At 47.5% G+C, this 27,914-nt stretch overlaps 1 protein-coding gene across 2 annotated transcripts in view; it reads right to left on the bottom strand.

The window, feature by feature from the left end:
- The window catches only part of RNF4 (ring finger protein 4), a 40,957-nt gene extending 13,550 nt beyond the window's left edge, over window positions 1–27,407 (bottom strand). The window contains exons 1-4 of one of the 2 annotated variants that reach the window (XM_082838352.1): window positions 27,350–27,407; window positions 7,388–7,549; window positions 3,710–3,824; window positions 1,537–1,630 (exon numbers count right to left, since the gene is read on the bottom strand). In XM_082838352.1, the coding sequence (XP_082694478.1) occupies window positions 1,537–1,630; window positions 3,710–3,824; window positions 7,388–7,396 (218 nt within the window). In that variant the 5' untranslated portion in view covers window positions 7,397–7,549; window positions 27,350–27,407. The remainder of the gene's footprint in view (window positions 1–1,536; window positions 1,631–3,709; window positions 3,825–7,387; window positions 7,550–27,349) is intronic. The other variant, XM_082838353.1, reaches the window with a different exon arrangement.
- Between the last annotated feature and the right edge of the window lie 507 nt (window positions 27,408–27,914).

Raw genomic sequence — 27,914 nt, 5'->3', positions numbered from 1 at the left:
ACCTTAGAACAGCGGTCCCAGCCTTTTTGGAACCAGGGACCGGTTTTGTGGAAGACAATTTTTCTGCGCACCAGTGGCGGGGTGGCAGGTGGAGGTTCAGGCGGTGATGCGAGCGATGGGGAGCCCCAGATGAAGCTTTGCTCACTGGCTGCTCACCTCCAGCTCTGCGGTCTGGTTCCTAACAGGCTGCGGCCCAGGGGTTGGGGACCCCTGCCCTAGCAATCACACTAATCAGGCCCTAAACCTGCTCAGGCTTATCTCAGAAAGTTCCGACTGGTCTCCAGGGAAATTACTGCCTCCTGTTTGGGGGCCACGGTCTCCCCTGAGCATTCATCCAAAATCTGCTGGGGACGGTCTGATGACGCAGCAAGGGCAGCTGCCTCGCCTTTGGGATGGGGGGAGGGGAGGAATGAGAGGGAAGGACACACCACAGGACAGCCCAGCAGTTTCAGACTGACCAGAGTCTAAATCTCTTAATTTGTCAAGACGTTCCCTGTCCTCGCTCTTTTCTCCTTTTAAAGTCTTGAAGCTTCTCAGTGCAACCCTAGTCTACGGTTCTAAGCACAGCCAGGACAGCCCCAAGGCCAAGGGGAAGACTCAGCTCCTAGCAACCCCACTCGCCCCACCAAACCGCAGCCCTCAGCAGCACCTGCCCCCTACTGGCCCAAGACCATCCAGGGTGTCACCACCTCCACTCCACACAACTGCACACTGCATCAAAAGGCACTGCAGAAGCATCCCAAGAGGCCAGTATGTCCTCAGGATGTGGGTCTGTGGGCTGACCAGACTCCCAGACCCACACACAGCTATGCGCCCCTGACCTGTGGAGCCAGGCTGCCAGAACCACTTCTCCACATGTCCCCTGACCAGACCAGGTCTCCTTCCTGAGGGCCGCACAGGGGCAGGCATGCTCCCTGTGGGAGGGGGCACAAGCAGCCTCCCAGGTGCCACCCTCCCTGGAGGCACGACACAACCAAGGCATCAGGTGGCAATGCAGGGGGCCTGCATCCTCCAAGGCAGCTGCTTCTGGGACTCGAGAGATTTCCCACTGGCAGTGCTGAGCAAATATCCCCATTCCCACCAGCCGCGAGGGTGTAAACTCACATTTACTCAGCTTTACTGGGCACCACGTTAGGTGCCAGGCACTCACATACAGGATCTCTTTTAATCCTCACAACACTCTATTGACATGGATGGCATTATCCCCATCTTATGGACAAAGTGAATGAGGCTAAGTAACTTGCCCAAGGTCACACAGCTGGTGTTAAGCGTAGAATCGGGGACCAAAGAGAGATCGGGCCTCAGAGTTCTCCCCAAAAGCCTTTATGGCCAGCTATGTAAAGGACAGGATCGCACAGATTTACTAATGTGATTAATTTAAGCAATAATGTCGCAACAAATGACTTTCCTGAAACATTTTCCATCTTGAGCACCAGTCACTGAAAGCATGCCTTCTTTAGCCCAAGCTGTAGCCTGTGACCAAGGCCTTCAGACGTGCAGGCCAGGGGCCCACAGCCAAGAAAGGGCAATCCTCACGCTCCAGCACTTACCACGACAGAGTCGCTGTGAGTCAGGTCGACGACCACAGGCTCTAAAGATTCACAGGTGAGGTCCACTATTTCATCTCCAGCTTCAAAATAAAGCATTTGAACAAGCTTTAGGAGGAAAGTAAAGGACTACTGCTCTAAGTTTCATTATTAATATGATTACAAACAGAGCACAGTCTTATACCAAACTAAAGTCCCTGAAGTACAGAAGTAACGGGGTGACAGGCAATGAATACTCTTCCAGAATTCTACTGTGAGTAACAGGGTATGGGCTTTACAAATACACCATCCTGTGTGTGTCTGTGCACACGCACACCTCTCCCCGTGTCCTCACACTGCCACACAGCTAGGCCTCCGTGCCCCGCACCTGCTCAGCTCATTCACAGGGGAGAGGCAGCAACTTACCTGAGGTGGGATGGGGGGTGCACATCTGGGGAAGGGACCAAGCATGCTCAGCTTGGGCTTTGGGATGGATCTGTCTGAAACCTCTGCTCCCCTCAGACCTCCGGTCATGCTTAGCTCTGCACCTTCATCAGTTACGTTTTAAACTCCATTTGGCTCTAAAGTGCTTCCCACTTGGGTGGACAACAAGCGTTTATTACTGGTCCCCTAGAACCCCAACCCACGCAGATGGGTTGAGCCTGTTCTGCAACTTGCCTTTGAGCCCTAGAGGACAGCGCACTGTCTACCTGAGCACAAGACAAGGGGGGGAAAGGCACGTGCCAAACGGTCACCAGCGCTTACATCCAGCAGGCAGAAAAGAGGGGCGGAGTACAACTTCCATTTATATAAACTGAAACAAGACTTACAACCATGTTTGTTTCTATTATTATTAACATTAAAAAGTAAGAGGGAAGAACTCTTAGAAATAATGTTTGTTTAATACTCAGGGAAAGTGACTTGTAATACATTTAACATATTCAAACTTGTTTTGTTCTCATGTATTAAAAAGTTTCACAGGAATAAAAACCACAATACATCAAAGCCGTCCAACGTAATTTATACAAAATGACTTCATTCTTTTTAAAGAATAGTCCATATATGGACATACCATAATTTACAGAACCGCTCTCTTTCTGATGGACACAATTTTTGGCTCCTACAAATAAAAACGGTATTCCAACGGGCAGCTTGTGCATACAGCCCTGCACATGGGTGTAAGACTGACTGAGGACGAGCAGTGCTGCAGTGGAAAGCAGTGGATCTTGGCCAGGTTGGAGATTCCACTTGTGGGTTCAGGGTCCCAAATGAGGAGCCTCCTGCACCTGCCTCTCCTGCAGGGTGGAAGAATTCAGACACCAGGGCATCAGCTTTGGGGTGGAGGGGAGGACGGCCCAGGGCTGTGAATTTATGTTAGAAGTGAAGCTCAGAGACCACAGAGACAATACAGAGAACTTCACTCCCCTGAAGGGCCCATGAAATCTACAGACAAGCTAACCTGCTTGCTTCTCTTCTAATGTCAGTTTTCAGGCATCGTAATTATAAAAACAACCTTACTACCTGCAGAGCTGAGGCACTTGATTCAGGCCATCTGCCACTCCCGAGGCAGGAAGAAGGGGGAAAAGCCAATCTGGCCTCTGCCTGCACCAAACTCCCAACACACCCAGCTCTGCCAACAAGTCTGCCTGCTGGGGCAATTTTTTGTCTTAAGGAAGGAGAGAGGAAGAAAGCTGAGTACTTCCCGAGGCCAAGTAAGTTGAGGCACAGTTTCAAAGAGAAAAGGTGGACCCACGGCAGTCTCCACTCCATGCTGCACACCCCTGAAAGGCTGGACGGTGAGCCCAGCTGAGTGGCCGTTTCTAAACCTGTGGAGTCTCAGGGCAACCAAGGAGGCAGCTCTTGCTCACCTTAGCTTTTTTAAGTTGCGAACGGTAGGCGAGTCTGAGACTGTAGGTCTTATAAATACACTGATATAAGCTAAACCTCGTATAGTGTTACGTGACAAGCACTGTTCTACGTGTCCTGTGTCATTGACTCATTTCAGTGCTATGATAACTCTACACAGCAGCTACTGCATATATATGCACAGCATTATCCCCCGTTTCAGATGAGGAAACTTAAGCCTGAGTTACAGGTTGTGTAACTTGCACAAGGCCCGTGGCTGGTAGGTGGCATGTTGGGCATATGTGCTCACTCATGCCCAGTGTCACTGGCAATCTTACCGCTTTCCACAAGTTCTATGGGTTCTGCCTCCAGGGCCATCTCAGGGGGGGAGGATGCTTCTCGAGTTCGCTTCTGGGCTTGTCTAGAATTTACTGTTCCTCCACGACGCTTTCTCTGAGGGTATCGGGGGAAAAAGAAACAGTTACATAAGCTCCTGACCAGTAAGATTTCAGCCAAAAGAATAAAAAGATCAACTCATTAAGAAGAACAGGGGCTTCCCTGGTGGCGCAGTGGCTGAGAGTCCGCCTGCCGATGCAGGGGACACGGGTTCATGCCCCGGTCCGGGAAGATCCCACGTGCCGCGGAACGGCTGAGCCTGCGCGTCTGGAGCCTGTGCTCCGCAACGGAAGAGGCCACGACAGTGAGAGGCCCGCGTACCGCAAAAAAAAATTAAAAAAATTAAAAAAAGAAGAAGAAGAATAGGAGGCCAGTGAGCAGACCTGAGGTCAGGGTCCTTTCAAAACTTGAGATTCTAGAACACTGAATGTTTATAGAGAGAAATCATCCAGAACATAGTGAATACAAATTCTATAAAGTAAAATTTCTGTTATAAAGACTATTGGTCTGTCTAAAGTACATGACACATAACTCTATGGAAGCCTCTGGTCCAGGTTGGGATTTGGCCAGAAACCCCTTCTTTTAACCAAAAGTTACAGACCTATTTTCCTTGGATTTGTATTTGGCCTTACTGAGCCCCTTCTGTTTTTCAGCCCAAAGCCCTTCAGTTTCCCAAGTTTCTATTCACTGTGAAAAGTGGGTCTTTCTTTGGGAAAGGTTTCTGGCCTCTAACCTTTTAGGATGCTATCAAGTTGTAGTTTACACCCTAATAATCACCCGCCACAGCTCCAAGAACCAAAGTTTTATTTTTTTTTCTTGTGATGAGAACTTTTAAAAAAATTTTTTCATTGTAGTTGATTTACAATGTTGTGCAGTTTCTGCTATACAGCAAAGTGAATTAGTTACACATATACACATATCCATAAAGACCATTACCAAGTGCTGAGTAGAGTTCCCTGTGCTGTACAGTAGGTACTCTAAGAACCAAAGTCTTTAAAAGGCTGTTCCTGGGGGCTGCCCGAGAAACATGCCTCTGGAAGGTCTGAGCTGTTAACCAGCCTATCTGCAGCCCAGACCCCCTGACCAGCCTTTCTTCCACGTCCTTGAGCTGGTTTACCAATACGCTCCAGCATTTCTGGCCTGGCTGGGGCCTGGCTGGTCCTGAAAGACAAGTTGAGAACCCGCCCCCTGCCATCTTCCTCAAGAGACAGAACCTCCCAAGTGACCCGCAGCCTCATCACTCCCACCCTGTACGGCCCCACCCAAACCTAGCTCCCTGTGTTTCGGTGCTTCTTCTCTCCCCTGGCCTGTCCCACTCCTCACTGACACCGGGCCTGCTCTGCTTCACACTGGGCGATGTGGGGCAGTTACTTCACTACTAAGTCTGAACTTCCTCACCAGTACCAGACTCGCAGAGCTCTCCTAAGGACGAGGCGACATACCATATGTACAGTACTGAGTGCTGTTAGAAGATAGCATTACTACCCTAGTTCCTTATACGCCTTACTAGGCATCATATCCCTGGAAATGCTGAAGGACAGGCAAGTGTCCATGAGATGTGCACAAGACTCGGGAACATCCATCACCCAGCCCAACTCTCTGGCAACAGACAGAAGCCTGATTCCGTTTGTGTTCTGACTCTCTTATCAAATGGCAGCTTGAGAAGTTTCGGAAATGTAGCTGGGTTGAGCAACTCCCACGGATCTAAGAAACAGGGAAGCACCCCCAGGAAGTCCCAGAGGCAAGCGACAGCAGCTGCTCCAAACGGCCCAGTGAGGAGCTGCTCTGTCCCTCCGGGGAGCTGGCATGAGTCCATTACCTGGTGTTTGTGTGAGTTTCCCCAGCAGCTGCCAGGTTACTTAGGGCTCCTTAACTTTTACCCCATTCTCTTTGAAGTTGCCCTTGTATCTTCCATCCTCTGAAAAGGACCAAATCTGTCTTAGCAGACACTGCTAAACAGAACCCTTCATGCCCCAACCTGTGCAGCTTTTCCAATGAGGGAGGTTAAGAAGTAGTCACAGGTCCTGGCCAAAGTCCAGGTGCTGAAGCCTAAAAGCCCCGTCGTGGTCACTGTAGTAATGTGTCCTGCCAGCACTCACCCCTGCCCCCACCAACAGCAGTCCTTTCCTGGCTGCTCTTTCAGCCGCTCCCTGCCCTTCACCTGGCACCCTTCCCAGCCTGGATGACCCATCCCTTCCCTTCTTCACTCAGCCAGTTCTTACACAGCTTTCAGGAACCTACTCACTGTGAGCTCCACCATGAGGACGTTCCTCATGCCCTCCGGCTGACCATCTCATGACCCCCCACCCCAAGCCTCCAGAACCCCCACTCCACCTCCTCTTCCACCTGCACTCCCCGAGGGCAGGGAGGAGGTGGCTGTTAGCACAGGGCCAGGCTCAAGAAACCCTAGAATATGGGAAAAGACTTCGCCCCCTCTGCCTTCCTATTACTCTTGTCACGCTCTCCTGCTTTTTAATAGCAGAGCCCTCACAGCTTCCAGTTAAAACCGACCATCCAATCACCACCACACAAGTTATTCACACCACTCTGAGGAAATTTTAACCAAATTCTTCACACACTCTTATAAGAGGCTACACTGCTCAGTCTGTTCAGGTCCTGCCTGGGCAGAGCGTGGGCTTCAGAGGTGAGGTGCCCAGGCTTAGGAGGTTTCCCTAAGGTGAACTGTGGTGGCAACCTTCAGATACGGGACCAAGATGGGAGGTCACCTGCCCTTTAAAAAGATAGCTCCAGCGAAACAAAGGCCCTTTTGTGTATGAAGGTCAACAGTGGGTCTGGAACACAGTGGGGGCCAGGAGTGGTCAGAAGGGATGGGCCAAGGGGAGGGGGTGGGGGTCGGTGAACAGAGTCTACAGGATTTCTACCACTGTTTCTATCACCCTGGGAACCGTTTTTTCAGCCTTATCCTGCACCCCCCCACCCAACACCATTCACAGCACTTCTGGAACCTGGAAAAAGAGTATGGGTTTCACATCTGGTCCACCTGATGTGAATGCACTATCTCAGAAAACAGCTGTTTTGAGTTTAGATCATATGAGCAGCCCTGTTAGTAGGGAGTAAAGTGGGGAGGGGGACCTTCAGGCACTCTCTGGACTCAAGGGGCTCCAGGTGACATCTGGGTTACACCAAACCAGAGCTGCCCCTGCAGTCTGATAAAAGCTCTAAACAGGAGTTACAATGACTTACCAACTTTGGTCACTGACCCTAAGAAAACTCACCAAGGATTATTACCACTACCGATGCTCACATCGGACCAAGAACTACACAGGGAAAAGAAATAGAAGGAAAAACGGAAGATTGGGCTGTAAATAATTAAATAAACCAGAGCCCTAATATTTCTGGGACACTGACAGCTGCTCTGGAGGTATAAAACGTCAAAACCCTCAACCATCCTCAGCCTTCTGTCTTTAGGGCACCACCCAAAACACTGGACTCTGACCTAAGACAAGCAGGTTGGTGTAACTACCAGAAGGTCCTGTACACACTCCTGTAAGAACTAGGGTTACTTAGAAACACCTTTATGGTACTCTCATTAGGGTACACAAGGGATGAAGTAATTGTTTAGCCTGAAAAAATAAAATTCATGAACTTACAAAACTCACCGTACTCATTGTGCTCTGTGGTTCCAACCTATAGAGGAGAAGGTGATCTATACCAGGATTTGCAGAGAAGCTGAATGCCTCAACCTCTCATGCCTGCTCATTACTCATCCTCTGGCTAGCATAGGAATTTGTAGCCAAACAGACTTCCAGTATCTTCAAGCCCTGAAAAACAAAGATTATCAAGTTGATAAATGCTGCCCCCTGCATCATCGACAGCAAAGCTCAGTTCAATCATTTACTGGTCTTTTCTGTCAGCTGCGTGCTTTGCTGAACACTTAATGCAATTTATGTCCTTAATCCATGTTCTTCTTAGGAAGTAAGCATTCTTGTAAAATACAGGACTACCTGACCCCAAAGCCTGCAGTTGGAAACATTATGCCACCTCTTGCCCTCCTTTCTGGCCGTTGAAACCCCCACAGATTCTCCTCAGCCCTTGGCACCCTCCCTGCCTGTCTGGACCTGCCCCTGTGAGGCCCAGTTGAAAGATAGGCTCTGGCCTTTGTCCAAGCTTGTGCCCACCCCCGCCCCACCAGGCTGTGCTAGGAGACAGTGCAAATGGCAGGGCCCCAGCCAGCTGCTGGTCATTGCATGATTCGCTCTGGTTAAACCCAGGCAGCCAGCATGGTGATGTTCTGTGACCCGCTGAGGGAGCAGGCAGAGGGGACAGAGCCCTGGTGTCTCAGTTAGAAAGGAGAAATCCTGAGCCCTCTCGCGCAATCTGCGCAGATGCGGCTTGCCTCACTCAGGCTTAGCAAAGCAGCTACTGTGCCATTACTTTGACCGTGCGAGGCTAGGGACCCAGAGCTCACAGCCTTCAGTTCCTAGCTTCCCAGGATACAGTGACCGTGCCTCACTGCACATGCTCTGAGGATCCCTGCGGACTGGGAGGGTGGGTGATGCTGAAGCCCCCTCCCATCTTGAATCCTCTCTGGAGTAATGAGGAGATCAATAAACAAATGGAAACCCCTCCACCCCACAAAACAAACAAAACCAAAACAAAAAAACACCCTCCTGCACAGTCCTGTACTAGCTTCTGGGAAAAGACAAGAGAATCAGAACTGCTTACACGTGACCTCACCAACACCTAGCAACCAGGAAGGAACAGAGCTTCCTAGGCCAGTCCAGAGCCCAGAGCCTCGGCCTCTTCCCAATGACCGGGAACTGTTGCTCTCTGGAGGAGCTGATAATTTAGGGGAGCAGATGAGAGCCACCAACCCTGATCCACCCTGTGTGCCCAGCTGAGACTTCTGTCACTGGCAACACGAGTAGACAAAAACCTAGAAACTGTGAATTGGGAAGCCAAGCAGGTTCCAGGAAGAGCAGAGAAGGCAGCAGATGCGGAGGCTCCTGGAGAATGAGAGGCCCTTGCATTCACTCAGGGCCCACTGGAAGGTGACAACTAACCACGATATATCAGTGTTCAGGGATGTAGTGGATAAAGCAGCAAATGAGAAGCAAAAACGTGAAGCCAGGAGTCAGGGTGTAACCCGTGTAGAAGGGCTTCTAGTGGGGGAGGGCCTGAGCTCAGGGCAAGGCTGAGGGACCAGAGCAGAGTCAAAGCAAGGAGAAGGCTCTGGTCACCTGGTCCTGGGTGATAGTGGCTTGGACGTCAGGCTCATCTGGAGGGCTTGTTAAACTAGATTCTGATTCAGCAGGTCTGGGATGGGGCTCAAAACTCTGCACTCCTAGGCAATTCTGACGGTTCTGCTCCAGAGGCTACAACATGGGAACCCAATGGCCTAGGACAATGGCCTCGGAGCTGGGGAGAACTAGTCGTATCTGAGCGAAATTAATGCAGGACCACTCTCAAACCCATCTTTCTTCTCATCTCCAGTGCCGCTACCTCCTCCAAACGACTGCCCATCTCCTGGTATCCTTCTACCCTACTGCCAACGCGTCACTCTAAAACATACAGCCGACCCCCACAGCCTTTCCCTGGTTCCCCATCACGTCCTAACTCCTAAGCATTGCCTGTGGAGGCAAGCTGGCCTTACAGTTAGAGCACTTCTCCAGAGCCAGACAGCTTGGACAGGGGTCAGGCTTCCATAACCCCTACTTGTGACCTCGGGCGAAACACTGAACTTCTCTGTGCCTTACTTCCTTATCTATAGAACAAGATAGCACCCACCTCAATGGTTGTGTGAGGATTACAGGAGTTAATGTAAAGAGCACTTGGACCAGTGTGCACAGTTTTAAAGGCTCAAGGACTGTGGGTGGGTATCACTGACTTGTTCTGCCAGCACCAGCCTTGCAGTCTCTCCAAATGTACCGCCCACTGAACAGCTCCACCCCTTTGCTCAAGCCCTAAAGTGCTGTGCAACACTGCACCCAATCCAGCTTTAAAAAAGAACCCAGGACTGCACATCTCCCCACCTCATTCACTTATCAGTATGGCTCCTTCCCCGGAATACAGCGATGAATAAATCCAGCCACCAGCTCCTATCTGGGGGTGGCTGCTGGCAGGCAGCTCAGCTGTGGTAACTGGGGCATATGAGCCAGGTGCAAAAGAAACCAGGAGGACAAGGAGAGGCCAGAGGAGGTTTGCCAGGAGAAGACACATTAATGGGACTGCCCAGATAGCCTCATCCAGCAGAGAGCAGACATCAGAAGCAACAAAAACTATAATCCTGCAGCCTGTGGAACAAAAACCTCATTCACAGGAAGACAGACAAGATGAAAAGGCAGAGGGCTATGTACCAGATTAAGGAACAAGATAAAACCCCACAAAAACAACTAAATGAAGTGGAGATACGCAATCTTCCAGAAAAAGAATTCAGTATAATGATAGTGAAAATGATCCAGGATCTCAGAAAAAGCATGGAGGCAAAGATCGAGAAGATGCAAGAAATGTTTAACAAAGACCTATAAGAATTAAAGACCAAACAAACAAGAGATGGACAATACAATAACTAAAATGAAAAATACACTACAAGGAATCAATCACAGAATAACTGAGGCAGAAGAACGGATAAGTGACCTGGAAAACAGAATGGTGGAATTCACTGCTGTGGAACAGTATAAAGAAAAGAGAATGAAAAGAAATCAAGACAGCCTGAGAGACCTCTGGGACAACATTAAACACAACAACATTCGCAGTATAGGGGTCCCAGAAGGAGAAGAGAGAGAAAGGACCTGAGAAAATATTTGAAGAGATTATAGTTGAAAACTTCCCTGACATGGGAAAGGAAGTAGCCACCCAAGTCCAGGAAGCTCAGAGAGTCCCAGGCAGGATAAACCCAAGGAAAAACATGCCGAGACACATAGCAATCAAACTGACAAAAATTAAAGACAAAGAAAAATTACTGAAAGCAACAAAGCAAAAACAACAAGTAACATACAAGGGAACTCCCATAAGGTTAAGAGCTGATTTCTCAGCAGAAACTCTACAAGCCAGAAGGGAGGGGCATGACATATTTAAAGTGATAAAAGGGAAGAATCTACAACCAAGATTACTCTACCAGGCAAGGATCTCATTCAGATTCGATGGAGAAATCAAAGCTTTACAGACAAGTAAAAGCTAAGAGAGGGCTTCCCTGGTGGTGCAGTGGTTAAGAATCCGCCTGCCAATGCAGGGGACACGGGGTTCGTGCCCTGGTCCGGGAAGATCCCACATGCCACGGAGCGGCTAGGCCCGTGAGCCATGGCCGCTGAGCCTGCGTGTCCGGAGCCTGTGCTCCGCAACGGGAGAGGCCACAACAGTGAGAGGCCCGTGTACCGCAAAAAAAAAAAAAAAAAGCTAAGAGAATTCAGTACCACCAAACCAGCTCTACAACAAATGCTAAAGGAACTTCTCTAACTGGGAAACACAAGAGAAGAAAAGGACCTACACAAGCAAAGCCATAACAATTAAGAAAATGGTAACAGGAACATACCTAGCAATAATTACCCTAAACGTGAATGGATTAAATGCTCCAACCAAAAGACACAGGCTCGCTGAATGGATACAAAAACAAGACCCAAATATATGCTGTCTACAAGAGAACCACTTCAGACCTAGGGACACAGACAGACTGAAAGTTGAGGGGATGGAAAAAGATACTCCATGCAAATGGAAATCACAACAAAGCTGGAATAGCAATACTCATATCAGATAAAACAGACTTTAAAATAAAAAATGTTACAAGAAACAAGGAAAGACACTACATAATGATGAAGGAATCAATCCAAGAAGACATATCAATTATAAACACATATGCACCCAACACGGGAGCACCTCAATACATAAGGCAACTGCTAACAGCCATAAAAGAGGAAATTGACAGTAACACAATAATAGTGGGGGACTTCAACACCTCACTTACACCAATGGACAGATCATCCAAACAGAAAATTAATAAGGAAACACAAGCTTTAAATGACACAACAGACCAGATAGATTTAATTGATATTTACAGCACATTCCATCTGAAAATAGCAGATTACACTTTCTTCTCAAGTGCGCACGGAACAATCTCCAGGATAGATCACGTCTTGGGTCACAAATCAAGTCTCAGTAAAGAAAACTGAAATCATATCAAGCATCTTTTCTGACCACACCATGAGATTAGAAATCAATTACAGGGAAAAAAATGTAAAAAACACAAACACATGAAGGCTAAACAGTACGTTACTAAATAACCAAGAGATCACTGAAGAAATCAAAGAGGAAATCAAAAAATACCTAGAGACAAATGACAACGAAAATACAATGATCCAAAACCTATGGGATGCAGCAAAAGCAGTTCTAAGAGGTAAGTTTATACCAATACAAGCCTACCTGAGGAAACAAGAAAAATCTCAAATAAACAATCTAACTTTACACCTAAAGAAACTAAATAAAGAACAAACAAAACCCGAAGTTAGTAGAAGGAAAAAAATCATAAAGATCAGAGCAGAAATAAATGAAATAGAAACAAAGAAAACAACAGCAAAGTTCAATAAAACTAAAAAAGCTGATTCTTTGAGAAGATAAACAAAACTGATAAACCATTAGCCAGACTCATCAAGAAAAAGAGAGAGAGGACTCAAATCAATAAAGTTAGAAATGAAAAAGGAGAAGTTACAACAGACACCACAGAAATACAAAGCATCCTAAGAGACTACTACAAGTAACTCTATGCCAATAAGATGGACAACCTGGAAGAAAGGGACAAATTCTTAGAAAGGTATAAACGTTCAAGATCGAACCAGGGGGCTTCCCTGTTGGCGCAGTGGTTGAGAGTCCGCCTGCCGATGCAGGGGACTCGGGTTCGTGCCCCGGTCCAGGAAGATCCCACATGCTGCGGAGCGGTTAGGCCCGTGAACCATGGCCACTGAGCCTGCGCGTCTGGAGCCTGTGCTCCGCAACAGGAGAGGCCACAACAGTGAGAGGCCCGCGTACCACAAAAAAAAAAAAAAAAAAAAAAAAAGGTTGAAACAGGAAGAATTAGAAAATATGAACAGACTAATCACAACTAATGAAATTGAAACTGTGATTAAAAATCTTCCAACAAACAAAAGTCCAGGACCAGATGGCTTCACAGGTGAATTCTATCAAACATTTAGAGAAGAGCTAACACCCATCCTTCTCAAACTCTTCCAAAAAATTGCAGAGGAAGGAACACTCCCAAACTCATTCTATGAGGCCACCATCACCCTGATACCAAAACCAGACAAAGACGCTACAAAAAAAGGAAATTACAGACCAATATCACTGACAAATATACATGCAAAAATCCTCAACAAAATACTAGCAAACAGAATCCAACAACACATTAAAAGGATCATACACCATGATCAAGTGGGATTTATCCCAAGGATGCAAGGATTCTTCAATATATGCAAATCCATCAATGGGATACACCATATTAACAAATTGAAGGGTAAAAACCATATGATCATCTCAGTAGATGCAGAAAAAGCTTTTGACAAAATTCAACACCCATTTATGATAAAAACTCTCCAGAAAGTGGGCATAAAGGGAACCTACCTCAACATAGTAAAGGCCATATATGACAAACCCAGAGCAAACATCATTCTCAATGGTGAAAAACAGAAAGCATTTCCTCTAAGATCAGGAACAAGAGAAGGAAGTCCACTCTCACCACTGTTATGCAACATAGTTTTGGAAGTCCAAACCACGGCAATCACAGAAGAAAAAGAAATAAAAGGAATACAAATTGGAAAAGAAAAAGTAAAACTGTCACTGTATGCAGATGACATGATACTATACATAAAGAATCCTAAAGATGCCACCAGAAAACTACTAGAGCTAATCAACGAATTTGGTAAGGTTGCAGGATACAAAATTAATGCACAGAAATCTCCTGCATTCCTATACACTAATGATGAAAAATCTGAAAGAGAAATTAAGAAAACACCCCCACTTACCACTGCAACAAAAAGAATAAAACACCTAGGAATAAACCTACCTAGGGAGAAAAAAGACCTGTATGCAGAAAAGTATAAGACAATGATGAAAGAAATCAAAGATGATACAAACAGATGGAGAAATATACCATGTTCTTGGATTGGAAGAATCAATACTGTGAAAATGACTATACTACACAAAGCAATTTACAGATTCAATGCCATCCCTAACAAATTACCAATGGCATTTTTTACAGAATTAGAACAAAAAGTCTTAAAATTTGTATGGAGACATAAAAGACCCCGAATAGCCAAAGCAGTCTTGAGGGGAAAAAATGGAGCTGGAGGAATCAGACTCCCTAACTTCAGACTATACTACAAAGCTACAGTAATCAAGACAGTATGGTACTGGCACAAAAACAGAAATATAGATCAATGGAACAGGAGAGAAAGCCCAGAGATAAACCCACACACATATGGTCACCTTATCTTTGATAAAGGAGGCAAGAATATACAATGGAGAAAAGGCGACCTCTTCAATAAGTGGTTTCCTTCAATAAGGAAAACTGGACAGCTAAATGTAAAAGAATGAAATTAGAACACTCCCTAATACCATACACACACGAAAAACTCAAAATGGATTAAAGACCTAAATGTAAGGCCAGACACCATAAAACTCTTAGAGGAAAACATAGGAAGAATACTCTGACATAAATCACAGCAAGATGTTTTTTGATCCACCTCCTCGAGTAATGGAAATAAAAACAAAAATAAACAAATGGGACCTAATGAAACTTAAAACCTTTTGCAAAGCAAAGGAAACTACAAACAAGAAGAAAAGACAACCTCAGAATGGGAGAAAATATTTGCAAATGAATCAACGGACAAAGGAATAATCTCCAAAATATATAAACAGCTCAAGCAGCTCATTATCAAAAAAACAAACAACCCAATCCAAAAATGGGCAGAAGGCCTAAATAGACATTTATCCAAAGAGGACATACAGATGATCAAGAAGCACATGAAAAGCTACTCAACATCACTAATTATTAGAGAAATGCAAATCAAAACTACACCTCACACCGGTTAGAATGGGCATCATCACAAAATCCACAAAAAAATGCTGGAGGGGGTGTGGAGAAAAGGGAACCCTCTTGCACTGTTGGTGGGAATGTAAATTGATACAGCCACTAGGAGGTTCCTTAAAAAACTAAAAACAGAATTACCATATGACCCAGCAATCCCACTACTGGGCATATACCCAGAGAAAACCATAATTTAGAAAGACACATACACCCCAATGTTCACTGCAGCACTATTTACAATAGCCAGGTCATGGAAGCAAACTAAATGCCCACTGACAGACAAATTGATAAAGATGTGGTACATATATACGATGGAATATTACTCAGCCATAAAAAGGAATGAAATTGGGTCATTTGTAGAGACATGGATGAACCCAGAGACTGTCAAACAGAGTGGAGTAAGTCAGAAAGAGAAAAACAAATACCGTATATTAATGCATATATGTGGAACCTAGAAAACTGGTACAGATCCAGTTTGCAGGGCAGAAATTGAGTCACAGAAGTAGAGAAAAAACGTATCAACACCAAGGGGGAAAAGTGGCGGCGGGGGTGGTGGTAGCGTCATGAATTGTGAGATTAGGATTGACATATACACACTAATACGTATAAAATGGATAATAAGAATCTGCTATATAAAAAAATAGATTAAATAAAATTCGAAAAAGATTAAAAAAATAAAGATAAAAGGACTGCCCAGCCAGCTGAGCCTCTTTCTCCAGCACATGGTGGTCTGCATCTGTGCATGCCCCCCATCTCCCATTATCCACTCAGTGGTTTAAAGAGTTATCTCTTCACCGTGTCACTCTCTCCAGGGAGACTCGCGGGTGGCCTACAGCACAACATCTCCTGACAGCCCTCAGGCTGGCCCACAGGTGCTCTCACTCGAGAATGGCACAAATGCTTCCCAATGCAACACCACCCGAGATGAGGACAGGACACCTGGCTTGAACAGAAGGTGTTCAAGCCAGGTGTTCTGAACACCTCAACAGTCACTTAGGACTCACAAGACCAGATCACACATAGTCCCAGATCCGCCGTACTTCCTGTTGCTAACCACAAGAAGTATCTTATGTTTGAGTATACAGCCATGATGCAGCTTTTGGGGGAAACCTTATCTATCTCAGCGGTGTCTCTTAGAATTGAGAAAAATCTGATAAAAATGTCACTGACAGAGGAGGGAGAGATAGGTCCGCTGAGCAAAGGGAAATAATTTAATGCACATACCTTGGTTGCTCCATAAGCCTCTTGCCTTCTACTTGTTTGATTTTTAGGTTTTCAAATATGGTCATTAAAGACATGTCTTGCAACCATCTGGAGGGGCCCCCATTCCTCAGCTTGCACACCCTCCCTGCTCTCTGAAACCAGCCTCCTGAGCCCCAGCGGCTGCTTCCCAGAGCTTCCTCATTCTACAGATTCTGCCACGCCCTCCCATGCCCAACGCCAACTAGCAATTTGTTCCATATCTGTGTTTTTCTTTAGGGGATAATAAAGGTCAGTGGTCAGACGACATAAAAAGTTGGAAGGCTGGCCGCCTTAGGGAAATCTGCCAAGGGGCTGGATTTCACCAGAGAACGGAGGTGGGAAGATAGGAAGATGCGGGGGGGGGGGGGGGGGGGGGTTTGGGGGGGGGTGGGCGCGGCATTCCCAGCAGACCAGTTTGGGGACATGGAAGTGCAGTGTGTGAACAGAGAGGCTAGGGGTCATGGGAAAAGTGGCTCTCGCCAACTGCAAAGGGTTCTGGATCATGCAGGTTAATAGAGGTCATCAGAACAATAAAACTAACGATAGCTAAAACTCAGAGGCCACTTCTACGTTCAAGACACTAAGCACTTTCCAAGCACCATCTCCTGTAATCCTCCTCTCACCAAACAAGGAGGCACGTACTGTTATGATCACCATTTCACACACAAGGGAGCTAAGGATGACCAGGGGTTAAGTAACTTGCCCGAAGTCCACACCGAGTAAACACCAGAGCCTAGATTTAAACCAGGGCAGTCTGATGCCAGAAGCCCCCCAGCCTTAAACAAAGTTAAGCCAGAGTCTGATGTATTAATTCCAGAAACAATATGGAACACAGATGTTTTCCAGGTTCCTCAAATTTAGTGTGTCCAGAAAGAAACTCCTTCTAACATGCCAGCACTCCATCTTGGCAAATGGCCCCACCACCCCTTGGTTTCCAAAGCAAACTGCAGTCATTCAGCAAGATCTCACTTTTTTTTTCTTTTAATTTATTTTTGGCTGCATTGGGTCTCCGTTCCTGCACGCGGGCTTTCTCTAGTTCCAGCAAGCGGGGGCTACTCTTTGTTGCAGTGTGTGGCTTCTCACTGTGGTGGCTTCCCTGTGTGGAGCACGGGCTCTAGGCGCGCAGGCTTCAGTAGTTGTGGCTTCAGGGCTCTAGAGCACAGGCTCAGCAGTTGTGGTGCACGGGCTTAGTTGCTCCACAGCATGTGGGATCTTCTGGGAGCAAGGATCGAAGCTGTGTCCCCTGCCCTGGCAGGTGGATTCTTAACCACTGCGCCACCAGGGAAGCCCCAGCATGCCCTCACTTGATGGAAGTGCCACAGAGGATACTTTGTACCTAGCTCACCTCTTGCCCAAAGCAGATGCTCATGTTTACTGAAGGCTTGTAGGTGAGAGAGGAGTGGTAAATGTTGTCCCTGCCACTAAGAAAAGACCTGGGGTAGAGCTTGGCACTGGGAATGGTCAAGAAGGCCAGATGTCAGGAATCCCGAAAGCTCTGACAGGAGGGTGAGGGGAGACCAACCCATGCCAAGGTGTCTAACTGGTTATTCCATGGTAGTAATGCCATGAAACCGGGCTAGAGAAGGGATAAAAAGAAACAGGTGTCAAGGGTAGCCAGCTTTAGTTTTAGAAATGCTGCATGTGGGGTATCCAAGTAGAAAGGTCCAAAGGTAGCTGAAAAACTCAGAGGAGATAACTAGGGTAGAGGTAGAGGTTTTAGAATCTGTGTTAAAATCTGGGGAGTCAGGTAGAGAAAAAAGAAGCCTGTAAAGAGAATAAAAAGCCAGAAACAAAGCTTGGAGAACTTGGAGGTATCGGTTAGACAAAAGCTGGCATTTCAACGAGAAAGCAGCAGTAAACAGGCAGGGGAACCAGAACGAGGCCAGTGAGCCGGCCACAGGGAGCTGGACACTGTCGACCAAGCAAGCGGAGGCCCAAACTGTTACTGAGGGCCAAGCTGGGCTGCGCGGAGGAAGTGACACTGAAGATGAGGCCAGAAAGTGACCGGACTTATTTAACAAACAAATCGGGTGGGCAGCAGGGCATCGAAGGGGAGAGGAATTATCTGCCCTAGACAAGTAGTGTGTCAGCAGTGAGAACTGAGGGCCACACAGTGGCGTGACGCAACCCCACAGGCCTCCTAACCCACACCCCAGGGGCAGGGCCATCAAGGGTTTCAGACAGAGTTGCATCTGGAGACTGCGGCACCTGGGCGCTGAGGACCAAAGGGAAACTGGACATGTCAGAATGCAGACCTGCGTGGAGACTTAGAGGAACCCAAGCAAGAAGAAAGCCGTGTGGCTTGGAGGTAGTGGAAAGACGTGAGGCCCCTGACTAGATGGGAGGGGGGTTGGTGAGGTTAGTACCTTCAGTGTTCTTACAGATTTAATGGTCTACTCAATTGTGACGTTACTGTTAGAGGTTGATTTTTCTTCCCAGGAAGCTATTATGGACACTAAAGATGATACCCCCCAACTCTAGTTAGGAGTGTGACACACGTAATCATATATATGTGACGCCTATGTGGATGTGATTATATGTGTACGTCTACACACATGATGGTTAGAAACAGACTGGCAGTGTTAGACTAGAGCTGGATTCTGTCACCGTATCTCCCACCAGTTTTCCCACAAGCCAAGAAAGGAAGAGTCAGCAGAAAAGTGGAGGGGAGGGGTTCACCAGAGACAGAAGGAAGCAGCAACTATGCAGCGAGGCCAAGGGAGATATCTGGGTGAGCAGCTCTGTCCAGCCCAGCCCACGGCAGGCACACAGAGCCCTCACACAAGCCAGGGCAGCCAAGGCTGATATAATCACTCACTGAAAATCTGAGACCAAACTCCCCAGCACTGCTTCCACAAGTCCCAGGCAATCTGGATTCTAAGGTGGCTCCTTGTGCGTTTTCCTTCCGGGAGAGGATACTCAGACACACTGGGTCACTCACTCATTCTGTGGGGCAACTGTAAAGCAGATCTCACTGTAAACTCATAAATGGCCATTCTGAGACACAAGCAGAGTGAGTCCGACTGAAGTGGCCGGGGCAACCCCTTCATGTTGGCATGGTAAAGGCAGAGAAAAGCCTAAATCCTACAGAATCTCATCAGGGTGATGCCAATTTACCAGCAACTGATTAGGCACTGGCTAGTACCAACAGTCTAGGTCACGTCTCTCCTTTTTATTATTTTGGCTGCACCTCGCGGCTTGTGGGATCTTAGTTCTCCAACCAGGGATCGAACCCGAGCCCTAGGCAGTGAAAGTGCGGAGTTCTAACAACTGGACTGCCAGGGAATTCCCTTCAAAGCTTCTTAAATGAACTTTGATGCCACTGTCACATCAACATCCAGACCTTAGTACTTAAGAAAAATATGAACGTCTTGCTTGTTATACAGAGGAGGGTGCATGGTATAGAGAGCAATGATGAGACTGGCCAAATGAGCTCCAGAGCCCTGCACAAATACTTGATCTCCATGTCTCAGTTTTATCATCTTCAATGTCAGAAAAATATCCCTTACCTTGCAGCCGTGATGATGAATCAAAGGGCCCAGTAGGTTCCCAGCACCCTGGAGGCACCCTATCATCTGAGTAATTCAGCAACTATGTACAGGTGCCTACTCTGGTCAGACACTACTTCAGGGGCTAGAAATATAATGGCGAACAAGAGACATTCCTGGGGCTTCCCTGGTGACGCAGTGGTTAAGAATTGGCCTGCCAATGGAGGGGACACGGGTTCAAGCCCTGGTCCAGGAAGATCTCACATGCTGCGGAGCAACTAAGCCCGTGAGCCACAACTACTGAGCCCACGTGTCACAACTACTGAGGCCCGTGCGCCTAGAGCCCATGCTCCACAAGAGAAGCCACTGCAATGAGAAGCCCGCGCACCGCAATGAAGAGTAGCCCCCACTCACTGCAACTAGAGAAAGCCCGTGCGTAGCAACAAAGACCCAACACAGCCAAATATATAAATAAATAAATAAATCTATTTATTTATTTATTTTTTAAAAGAGAGAGACACTCCTGGAGCATATACTCTAAGTGGAAAGACAATCAATAAATCAAGTAATAAATATGGATTACATTAGAAAAGCCAGAAACCATAGCTCTTCTTACAAGTGTGAGTGCTACTAGATGAGAGCAAAGCAAACTTTCAGCCCCAGGAAGAAGTGGAACAAATGTTTCCGGCTCTCAGCAAGGCTTAATTCATTTCCAGAAAAGACTTGGCAGGATGTGGCTAATCACTCCTGCTTAGGCTTAAAGGAAGTTGACGAGCCAGCACAGAGGCAGTGGGGCAACCCTCTCCCAGTTATTTATTCCTAAAGCAGGCTCAGCAGCCTCGACCACCGATCTCCCGAGGTTTTTGCAGGGACTAGACTAGATCTGGCAAAAACAGAAAGCAGCTAACTGAGAGACAGTAACTGGGTCTTTCACACATTAACCTTATGACCCTGATGAAGCAGTCAGTCTCAGAAGCCTGAAAGGGGCACCAGAGCCAAGGAGACTTCACACCTGCTCAGTGATTTGTCACTCAGGGAAGTTCTTTCCTTTTCTCCAAACAAAGGACCCATCAAGGATTGCCTTTTGCTTCTACTAGAGAAAAAGAACAGCTCTTTGGGCATAGCGATGTTCTACTTTTGTTTGCGATTCAGGTCTGGAGGTACAAGGCTCCAGAATTAAGAATGAACCTCAGCTTTTTTAAAATGATGAGGAAAAAAAATCCACAGTAAAAAGAATATTATTCAGCCTTAAAAAGAAAATTCTGATACCTGCTGCAACATGGATGAACCCTGAAGACATTATGCTCAGTGAAATAAGAAACAAAAGGGCAAACATTGCATAATTCCTCTTATGTGAGGTCCCAAGACATCAAATTCAGAGAGAGAAGTAGAATGGTGATTGCCAGGGACTAGGGGAAGGGCGAACAGGGAGTTATCCTTTAATGAATACAGAGTTTCTGTCTGGGAAGATGAAAAAAGTTCTGGAGATAGATGGTGATGGTTGCACAACAATGTGAATTTACTTAATGCCACTGAACACCTAAAAGTGGTTATAAATCGTCTATTTTACGTTATGTATATTTTACCACAACAAAAAAATTAAAAAATAAACTTCACCTAATGCTTTTTTCCTAGATAGTTTAAATAGGATTTAGTCGAGTATTCAGAAACACTCTGCAGTAGGTACAGCCCCAGAAACACCTGTAAAGAGCTCACCTGTATTGGGACCCTCAGTCTCCCCCATGTCCTGGGATCTGCAGGACACACCTACGACTCTAACACAGCCAAAGAGGACCTTGGCTCATTCTCTACTCAGTGACACTGTTCTTAGAAATTTCTCCACAGCTTCACATGCAGGTTTATGATCAATTTCCCCCAAATACTAGGTTGACCCTTTTGTCAATGAAACCCCTGGAGCCTGGGGGCGGGGGTGTGGAGGGGTGCAGGCGGGAAGGGCACCTTACTTCTCTCACGGCCACGTCTGATGAGGCTGTATCAGTGATTGATTTGGAGGATTTTCACAACTGGGAGGGATATTAATAGACACCAAATTCAACCAACTAATTTTGGCAGCTCAGAAGCTGCCTACTTGGTCCTATAACTACTCCTTTGCAGAAGGGTTTCTCTGGCATAGCACAGAAGCAAAGCCGAGTGGCCTCTCCACCTCTCTGACCCCTAACTTCTGATTTTCTTTCAGTCACAGTGGTCTGGGCTCTGGAGCAGGCCAGTGATACAAACAAGGCAATTGCTGGGGGCCAGAAGCAAGGGTAATATAATGAAGGAAACCTAAGCTTTCCACCAGAGGTTGAAAAGATACCAGAGGCCAAGGGGACAAACTGACCTCAGGTGCTGAGGCCATTAACAACCTCCAACTCTAGAACTCACAGGAGGCAGGCATGCTGGGCCTGTGTGGATGGCACCCAAGCACAAAGCTAGGAATCTTAGCTGCTTCTACTGAATCATGAACCTGGGCTGGGCTGGGGTGGGGTGTATGTGTGTGGAGTAAACCAAGAGCCACTAAACAGAGCCGACGTGCAGACTGTAGTGGCGGTGGCAGCGGGGAGGCAGAAGCTTATAAATGCTGGTATACCTACAGCAAAGGGCAGCCCAGCAGCGCCCCACAGAGGGAATTCCCTCATCTGCATAAGAGGGGAGCTGGTCTCAAATAGCACTGCCCCCAGAGCTCCGTAGCACAAGGCACAGCCTTCCATTCAGGCAGTTGCACAAGCGCGCTGGCTAATGAATGGATGCATGCAGTCACCAAATGGCTAGCCAAACCCAATTCTCTAAAGACATTAATCTTGGCAGTGAAATCCAGATCCTCTTCTCTTCAACTCTCTCCCTAGAAAGTAAAATATTAAGTCAATGGTCTTTGGCTCCCAGGACAGCAAGCACCTATTATAAAGGGAATGTTGGGAATGTTCTAAGAGAAAAAGCAGGAAAGCCGTAGGAAGAACATTAAGTGGGCCAGAGGAAGTTAAAAGCTTCACGTGGTAGCTCAAAAAAATCGGCCAGACTCCAAGAGGCCCAAGAATATTGCAAATGTTCCAAAATGATCGAACCCATTGCCTTCACGTGTATAGCCAACAACTCACCGGTCCGGCCTCATTTGTAGTTATAGACGTATGTTTTCCTAAAAATCACCATATGACACAAAAAGTCCACAGGGTTTATGGGAAAAAGTGGAATTAAGGGTATAACACCCAAAAACTTAAGATGGTAAACTTACACACACACGGTAAGAAGCTAACAAAAACCTAACAAAAATGACAGCACAGTTTGACAAATTAAATGGTTAAGAAATGCATACATACTACAACTATGGCACTTAACCAGGTCTGCAGCTCATGAGTTATTGGGAAATAGGGTGAGTGTTGTAACAAGAGATGTGCACAGGGTGTGGCTCATGGCACACACAGTCGACTGAGATAGCTGGTGGATGTCTGAAGTGTATATAGTCTACATGGCTTGGTTCAGCTGAGTTCAATTTTCTGTTTACCTATTACCAATGATGAAATTATGCACACTAAACTCAATATTCCCGTTATATTCAACTTGTTTCCTAAAGTATCAATCCCACTGGAACAAATCCATATTTCCAAACAAGTGTTTAAAGCAGAACTGACTGTACCTTACTTTTCAGGTACCCTGGATGTCAGTATCAACTCCATGCTCTTTCCTATCACAGCACCATAATTTGATACATGCTGTTGCCTTGCCTGCAAAGGTTCCCCTACCCCCATTCCACTTTGGGGAACTCCTCATTGTTCAAGGCCTACCTCAAAGAAATGTTACTTACATTTCTCTCACTCCTGACCCTAAATTTCTTCTACTGTACAAGTATGCTAAACATAACTCTATGTCAAATACTGATCAGGGCATGCCCTCTTCTTTGCACACCACTTGGCACAAACAGGGTGAAAAATAATGATTTTTCCCATTGAAATTAAATTACCAAGCTCATTAGATGCTTGAAAGAGATAGCAGATACTTAGAAAAGATAGCATAAAGTGTTTTTGAGAGGGGGGAAAAAAGGATGACTTTCAGAGATGAGAAAACTGGAGCCTGACATTGCAAGTAAAAATATAGTCACCTTGGGCTTCCCTGGTGGCGCAGTGGTTGAGAGTCCACCTGCCGATGTAAGGGACACGGGTTCGTGCCCCGGTCCGGGAAGATCCCACATGCCACGGATAGGCTGGGCCCGTGAGCCATGGCCGCTGAGCCTGCATGTCCGGAGCCTGTGCTCCGCAACGGGAGAGGCCACAACGGTGAGAGGCCCGCGTACCGCAAAAAAAAAAAAAAAAAAAATATATATATATAGATAGATATAGATAGATAGATAGAGAGAGAGAGAGAGAGAGAGAGAGAGAGAGAGAGAGAGAGAGAGAGAGAGAGGGAGTGTCACCATAAGGAAACAAAGGAAGACTTCAAAACAGATGATCATCATGGCATTTGCAACTTGGAAAAAGAGGCCAGAGCAAAAAGTTCTTAAATATTAGTTAAGAACTGAAAAATAGCAAGAAGGTGCTTAGAAAGAAAGCAAATTTTATACCGGTCTGCTATAGCAAGCAGGAGAATTTAGCAACAGTTTGGCTGAAGTAAGAAGGGAGGTGCAGCAGACAGACAAATGTCCGGGTCCTAAGACCACCTCCTTGGGTTGGGGGTTGGGGGGACTCACGAAAAATAACTAGAGTCCTCAGGAATACAATGCAGTCACTGAAAATTCAGCTTCTTGAGAATATTTATAATCAGACCCTTCCTGGGTAAACGTTACTTGAAAAAGAAACATAAAAATAAAGACAATATCCCCCACTTTTAAGTTTTATTTTCACTATTTAAAGCTACTAGAAACACCAGCCCTGTGCTTTCCCACCACAGAAAAATGTGAATGACATAACAAAGTCCAGCAAAAGGAACAAAGGCAACGGAACGTGAGGTCCAGATGCTAGGTCTCTTCTTACTGTGTGACCCTGGGCAAGTGACTCTGCCCTTCCTGTGCTTCAGGACACACAAAATGGAACTAACCACAACTACCTGGCAGGGTGGATTTGTAAGTGGTAGAGACTACTAAACAGTAGACGTGGTATCACAAACCTAGAGTAACCCTTACAGACATCTGAGTCGCATTCCTAAAACCAGAAATTATGATTCCAAAACAAAAAGGCATTAGCAGATAATAATGCCATTTAGCAGACATTCTTTCATTTTAAATTTGTGTATGCCCGGTAAATCTAAATATATATAGCAAGCTAATTTACTCAGCTATCTGGAGGTACATTCTACAGTTAATGTACCCTACAGGATACACCAGGAAGGCATGATGGTCACAATTTCTCTTTTGCACCGGCAGGCTACTGATAATACTCATTTTGAAATGTTTCCGGGCCTCTCCTACTCTGCATGATGTGGTATTCAATAAACCTGCCAATTCTTATTTATGCCGGGGGAAAAAAAATGCTTCCAAAGTAGATTCCATAACCCTATAGTGGCACCCTCCAACTTAACCTCATATGTTTTTCTCACACTGGAACTGTGACCTCAGAGTAAGTCGGTATCTGTGCTCTGGGCCTTCCTCCTCAGAGAGGAAACCTCGAAATGCCTGGCTCTAAAATTCCCAAAGTCCTGCTGGGAAACAAGCTATTTAGAAAGACAAGTTAGAAGAGCGCATACGTGAATTATATCTCATAACAGAGTCAGCCCTGTAATATGCTACAGGGGCCACCTCATCCCTCAAAAATGCCTGATTTGGGGACGGTGAGAGATGCACGTAAATCATTCCAAAATGAGACGTGGATAACATATACACAAGAACATACAAAGCCATTTTTATACAGCATACAAACCAATTACCTTGTGCACATATTTTCATTGAGTAGCACCCAAAACGTTTCCAAAAATTGGCAGGGGTATAAACTACCGGACATGGACCTTGCTAAGAGCTTTTAAGTAAACAGCCAGTGAAGAACTGCCATGACTGGCAATCGCCATTACCAAGTTCAGTGACTAGTCACTACCCTGGTCCAGGCTATCCTTTTCTCTCTTCCTAACTGGTCCTGAAGCCACTAGTTTTGTCCACCTTTCTAACCATCCTTCTCATAGCACAGTGATTTTTCTAAAACGCAAACTTAACCCTGTTAACTTCCCCGCTTAGAACTCAATTTAGTGATTTCCCACCTGGCCTTAAGATAATTTCTGAACTCCTTATTGTGGAGGAATACCGGAGACCTTTTGTGATCTAGTTCCTGCTTACCTCTCCAGTCCCACCTTTCTACTATTTATATTTCAACCTCAGGGAATGTCTCTCACTCTCTCCACTCTGGCTCCTGGGCCTGTACCATGCCTATTTTTGTGCAAGCAGAAAGCTTGACATGCAGAAGACCTCAAAATATGATGACTTAAAAAATTAACGTACGCATTCTCAAAGGGGGAGAAAAAAAGCCCCCTCTTTTTATGTACAAAGCATAAACATGCATATAGCAAATAAAAAGGGCATACAGTGTGAAAGCAGCATTAAAATTTCCGGGAGTGGGCAATCAAGAAAACAACGTGTAAAAAAGCTCGGGTGTGCGGGGGCGGGGAGCGCGGAGTCGTCGTTGTAATAAGGTTTATAAATACTGGATTACGGCAAGATGTGAGTCAAAGTTGGAAACTCAAGTTCACGCAATACAGAAGCCAGCTACACATCTTTCTACTTGAATATTCCCATTTCACCTCAAACTCATACACAAAACTACCCAATGTGTCCCCCACATCCATCAAAAAACAAACCACCAGAAAGACAGCAAAACGATTCCCTTCAACGTTTCTGCCTCTCGTTAGCAAACTCCTGGTCACTGAATTCAAAGGGCTACCTAGCTCCGCAGTCAGGGAACCGAGGCTGTGACCTTGGGGAGACCACCTCGGTCTCCCCGGCCACTCAGGCAGCCTCAGCGAATGCAGGACCGCAGAGCTGAGACCCCAGGTCTGGCTCCGAGAACGTGGCGCAGAAGCACAAGGAAGGTATGGCCGTGACCGTCGATGGGAAGGGACTGGAGTTACACAAAAGCCAAAACCTCACAAAAACCCCTACCAAGGATCTGAACTCTCCCCTTCTCCCTCGACGGGTCAAAGGGTGCAAAGTGGCGTCCACTGAGTTCTGTGCCTCAGGCACCTGTCTCCAGGCGCCCGCGGGGGTCTCGGCCGCAGGCCTCGGCGGCCACGCGCCCGGCCAACGCCCGGAAGCTGAGGACCTGCTGAGATCTGCCCCCGGCGGGCGCCCCAGCCCCGTCCTAGCCCGGAGGAGACTCCGCCCGGCCGCCCGAGGCGACTCGCAGGCCCGCGATGGCGGAGCGGCTGCGCGAGCACACAAAGGCGGCGGTCTCGGTGGGGACCAAACCGTCGCCCGGTGTTCCCGAACGCCGGCGCAGGCCCGCGCCCCGCGTCCCGCCCGGCCCTCCGAGTGACCTTGGGCGCGTCCCTCCCCGCCCAGCCTCAGTTTCCCCGGCGACGCTAAGACGAGGCGCCGTGGCCTGCCAGGGCGGCCGGCACCCGCGGCGGGGCCTCCCCACTTCCGTCCCCGCGCCGAGCTAGGCTTGCGCGGAGAGCGGGGCGGGCGGGCAGGCGAACAGGCCCGCGGGCCCGGGGAGGCCCGGTCGGAGGTCGGGGCCCGAGCGTGGTCGGCCGCGCCACGGCGGCTCCTTGGGCCGCGGCGCCGAGGCCTCCGCAGGCCGCGAAGCCGCCCGAACCCCGAATCCGCCCGGCCCTGCCTTGCCGCCCACTCCCCGCAAAGTCTGGCCCTGCCTGGCGCTGGTGAGGCTCGGCAGGCGCGGCGGTCGACGCACCGAAGCGAGGAAGGACCTTTGGAAGCCGCTGAGAAGCCCTCAACAAGACACCGCCGCCTCAACGGAGACCCACTTCCGCTCCGGAGACCTCGGCTCCGCCCTCCGCGCGTCCCTATTGGCCACCGCTGTCCCTACTCCCGTGGTCGGCCGGTTGAGGAGGTATATTTTCAATCTTATTGGATAAGAAACCATCTATTACCACTTTGAAATGGGCCTCCTTCCGGCTCCGCCCACGCTCGTGAGCTCAAGCTTTCGCCTTCCCGCGAGAGAGCGGTAGGCGCCCCTCGGCCCGCAAGGCCTCCCGGGAGTCGTGGTCTGGGCTCCGGCTGCCCGGCTCGCGGCGCGGAGCCCGACGCGCCTCTCCCAGCCAGTTTCCTGGGGTCTCTACTATCGGCCTGGATCTGCAGGTCCTCCGGGCGCCCGCGCCCCACGACGTGCCAGGCCCTGGGCCTGCGCCTGGTCCCTGCGATCCCGGGCTCTGCCAGGCTGTTGGTGGAGACGCGAGGGAAGTACAGCCCGGCCCATCTTCGGGATCCCGGAGGAGGCACTCAACCAGGACGTCTGG

The sequence above is a fragment of the Leucopleurus acutus genome (assembly GCF_964270905.1).
Source record: "Leucopleurus acutus genome assembly, chromosome: 4".
NCBI lineage: Eukaryota > Metazoa > Chordata > Mammalia > Artiodactyla > Delphinidae > Leucopleurus > Leucopleurus acutus.
This window is presented reverse-complemented; position numbering and strand designations above follow the sequence as displayed.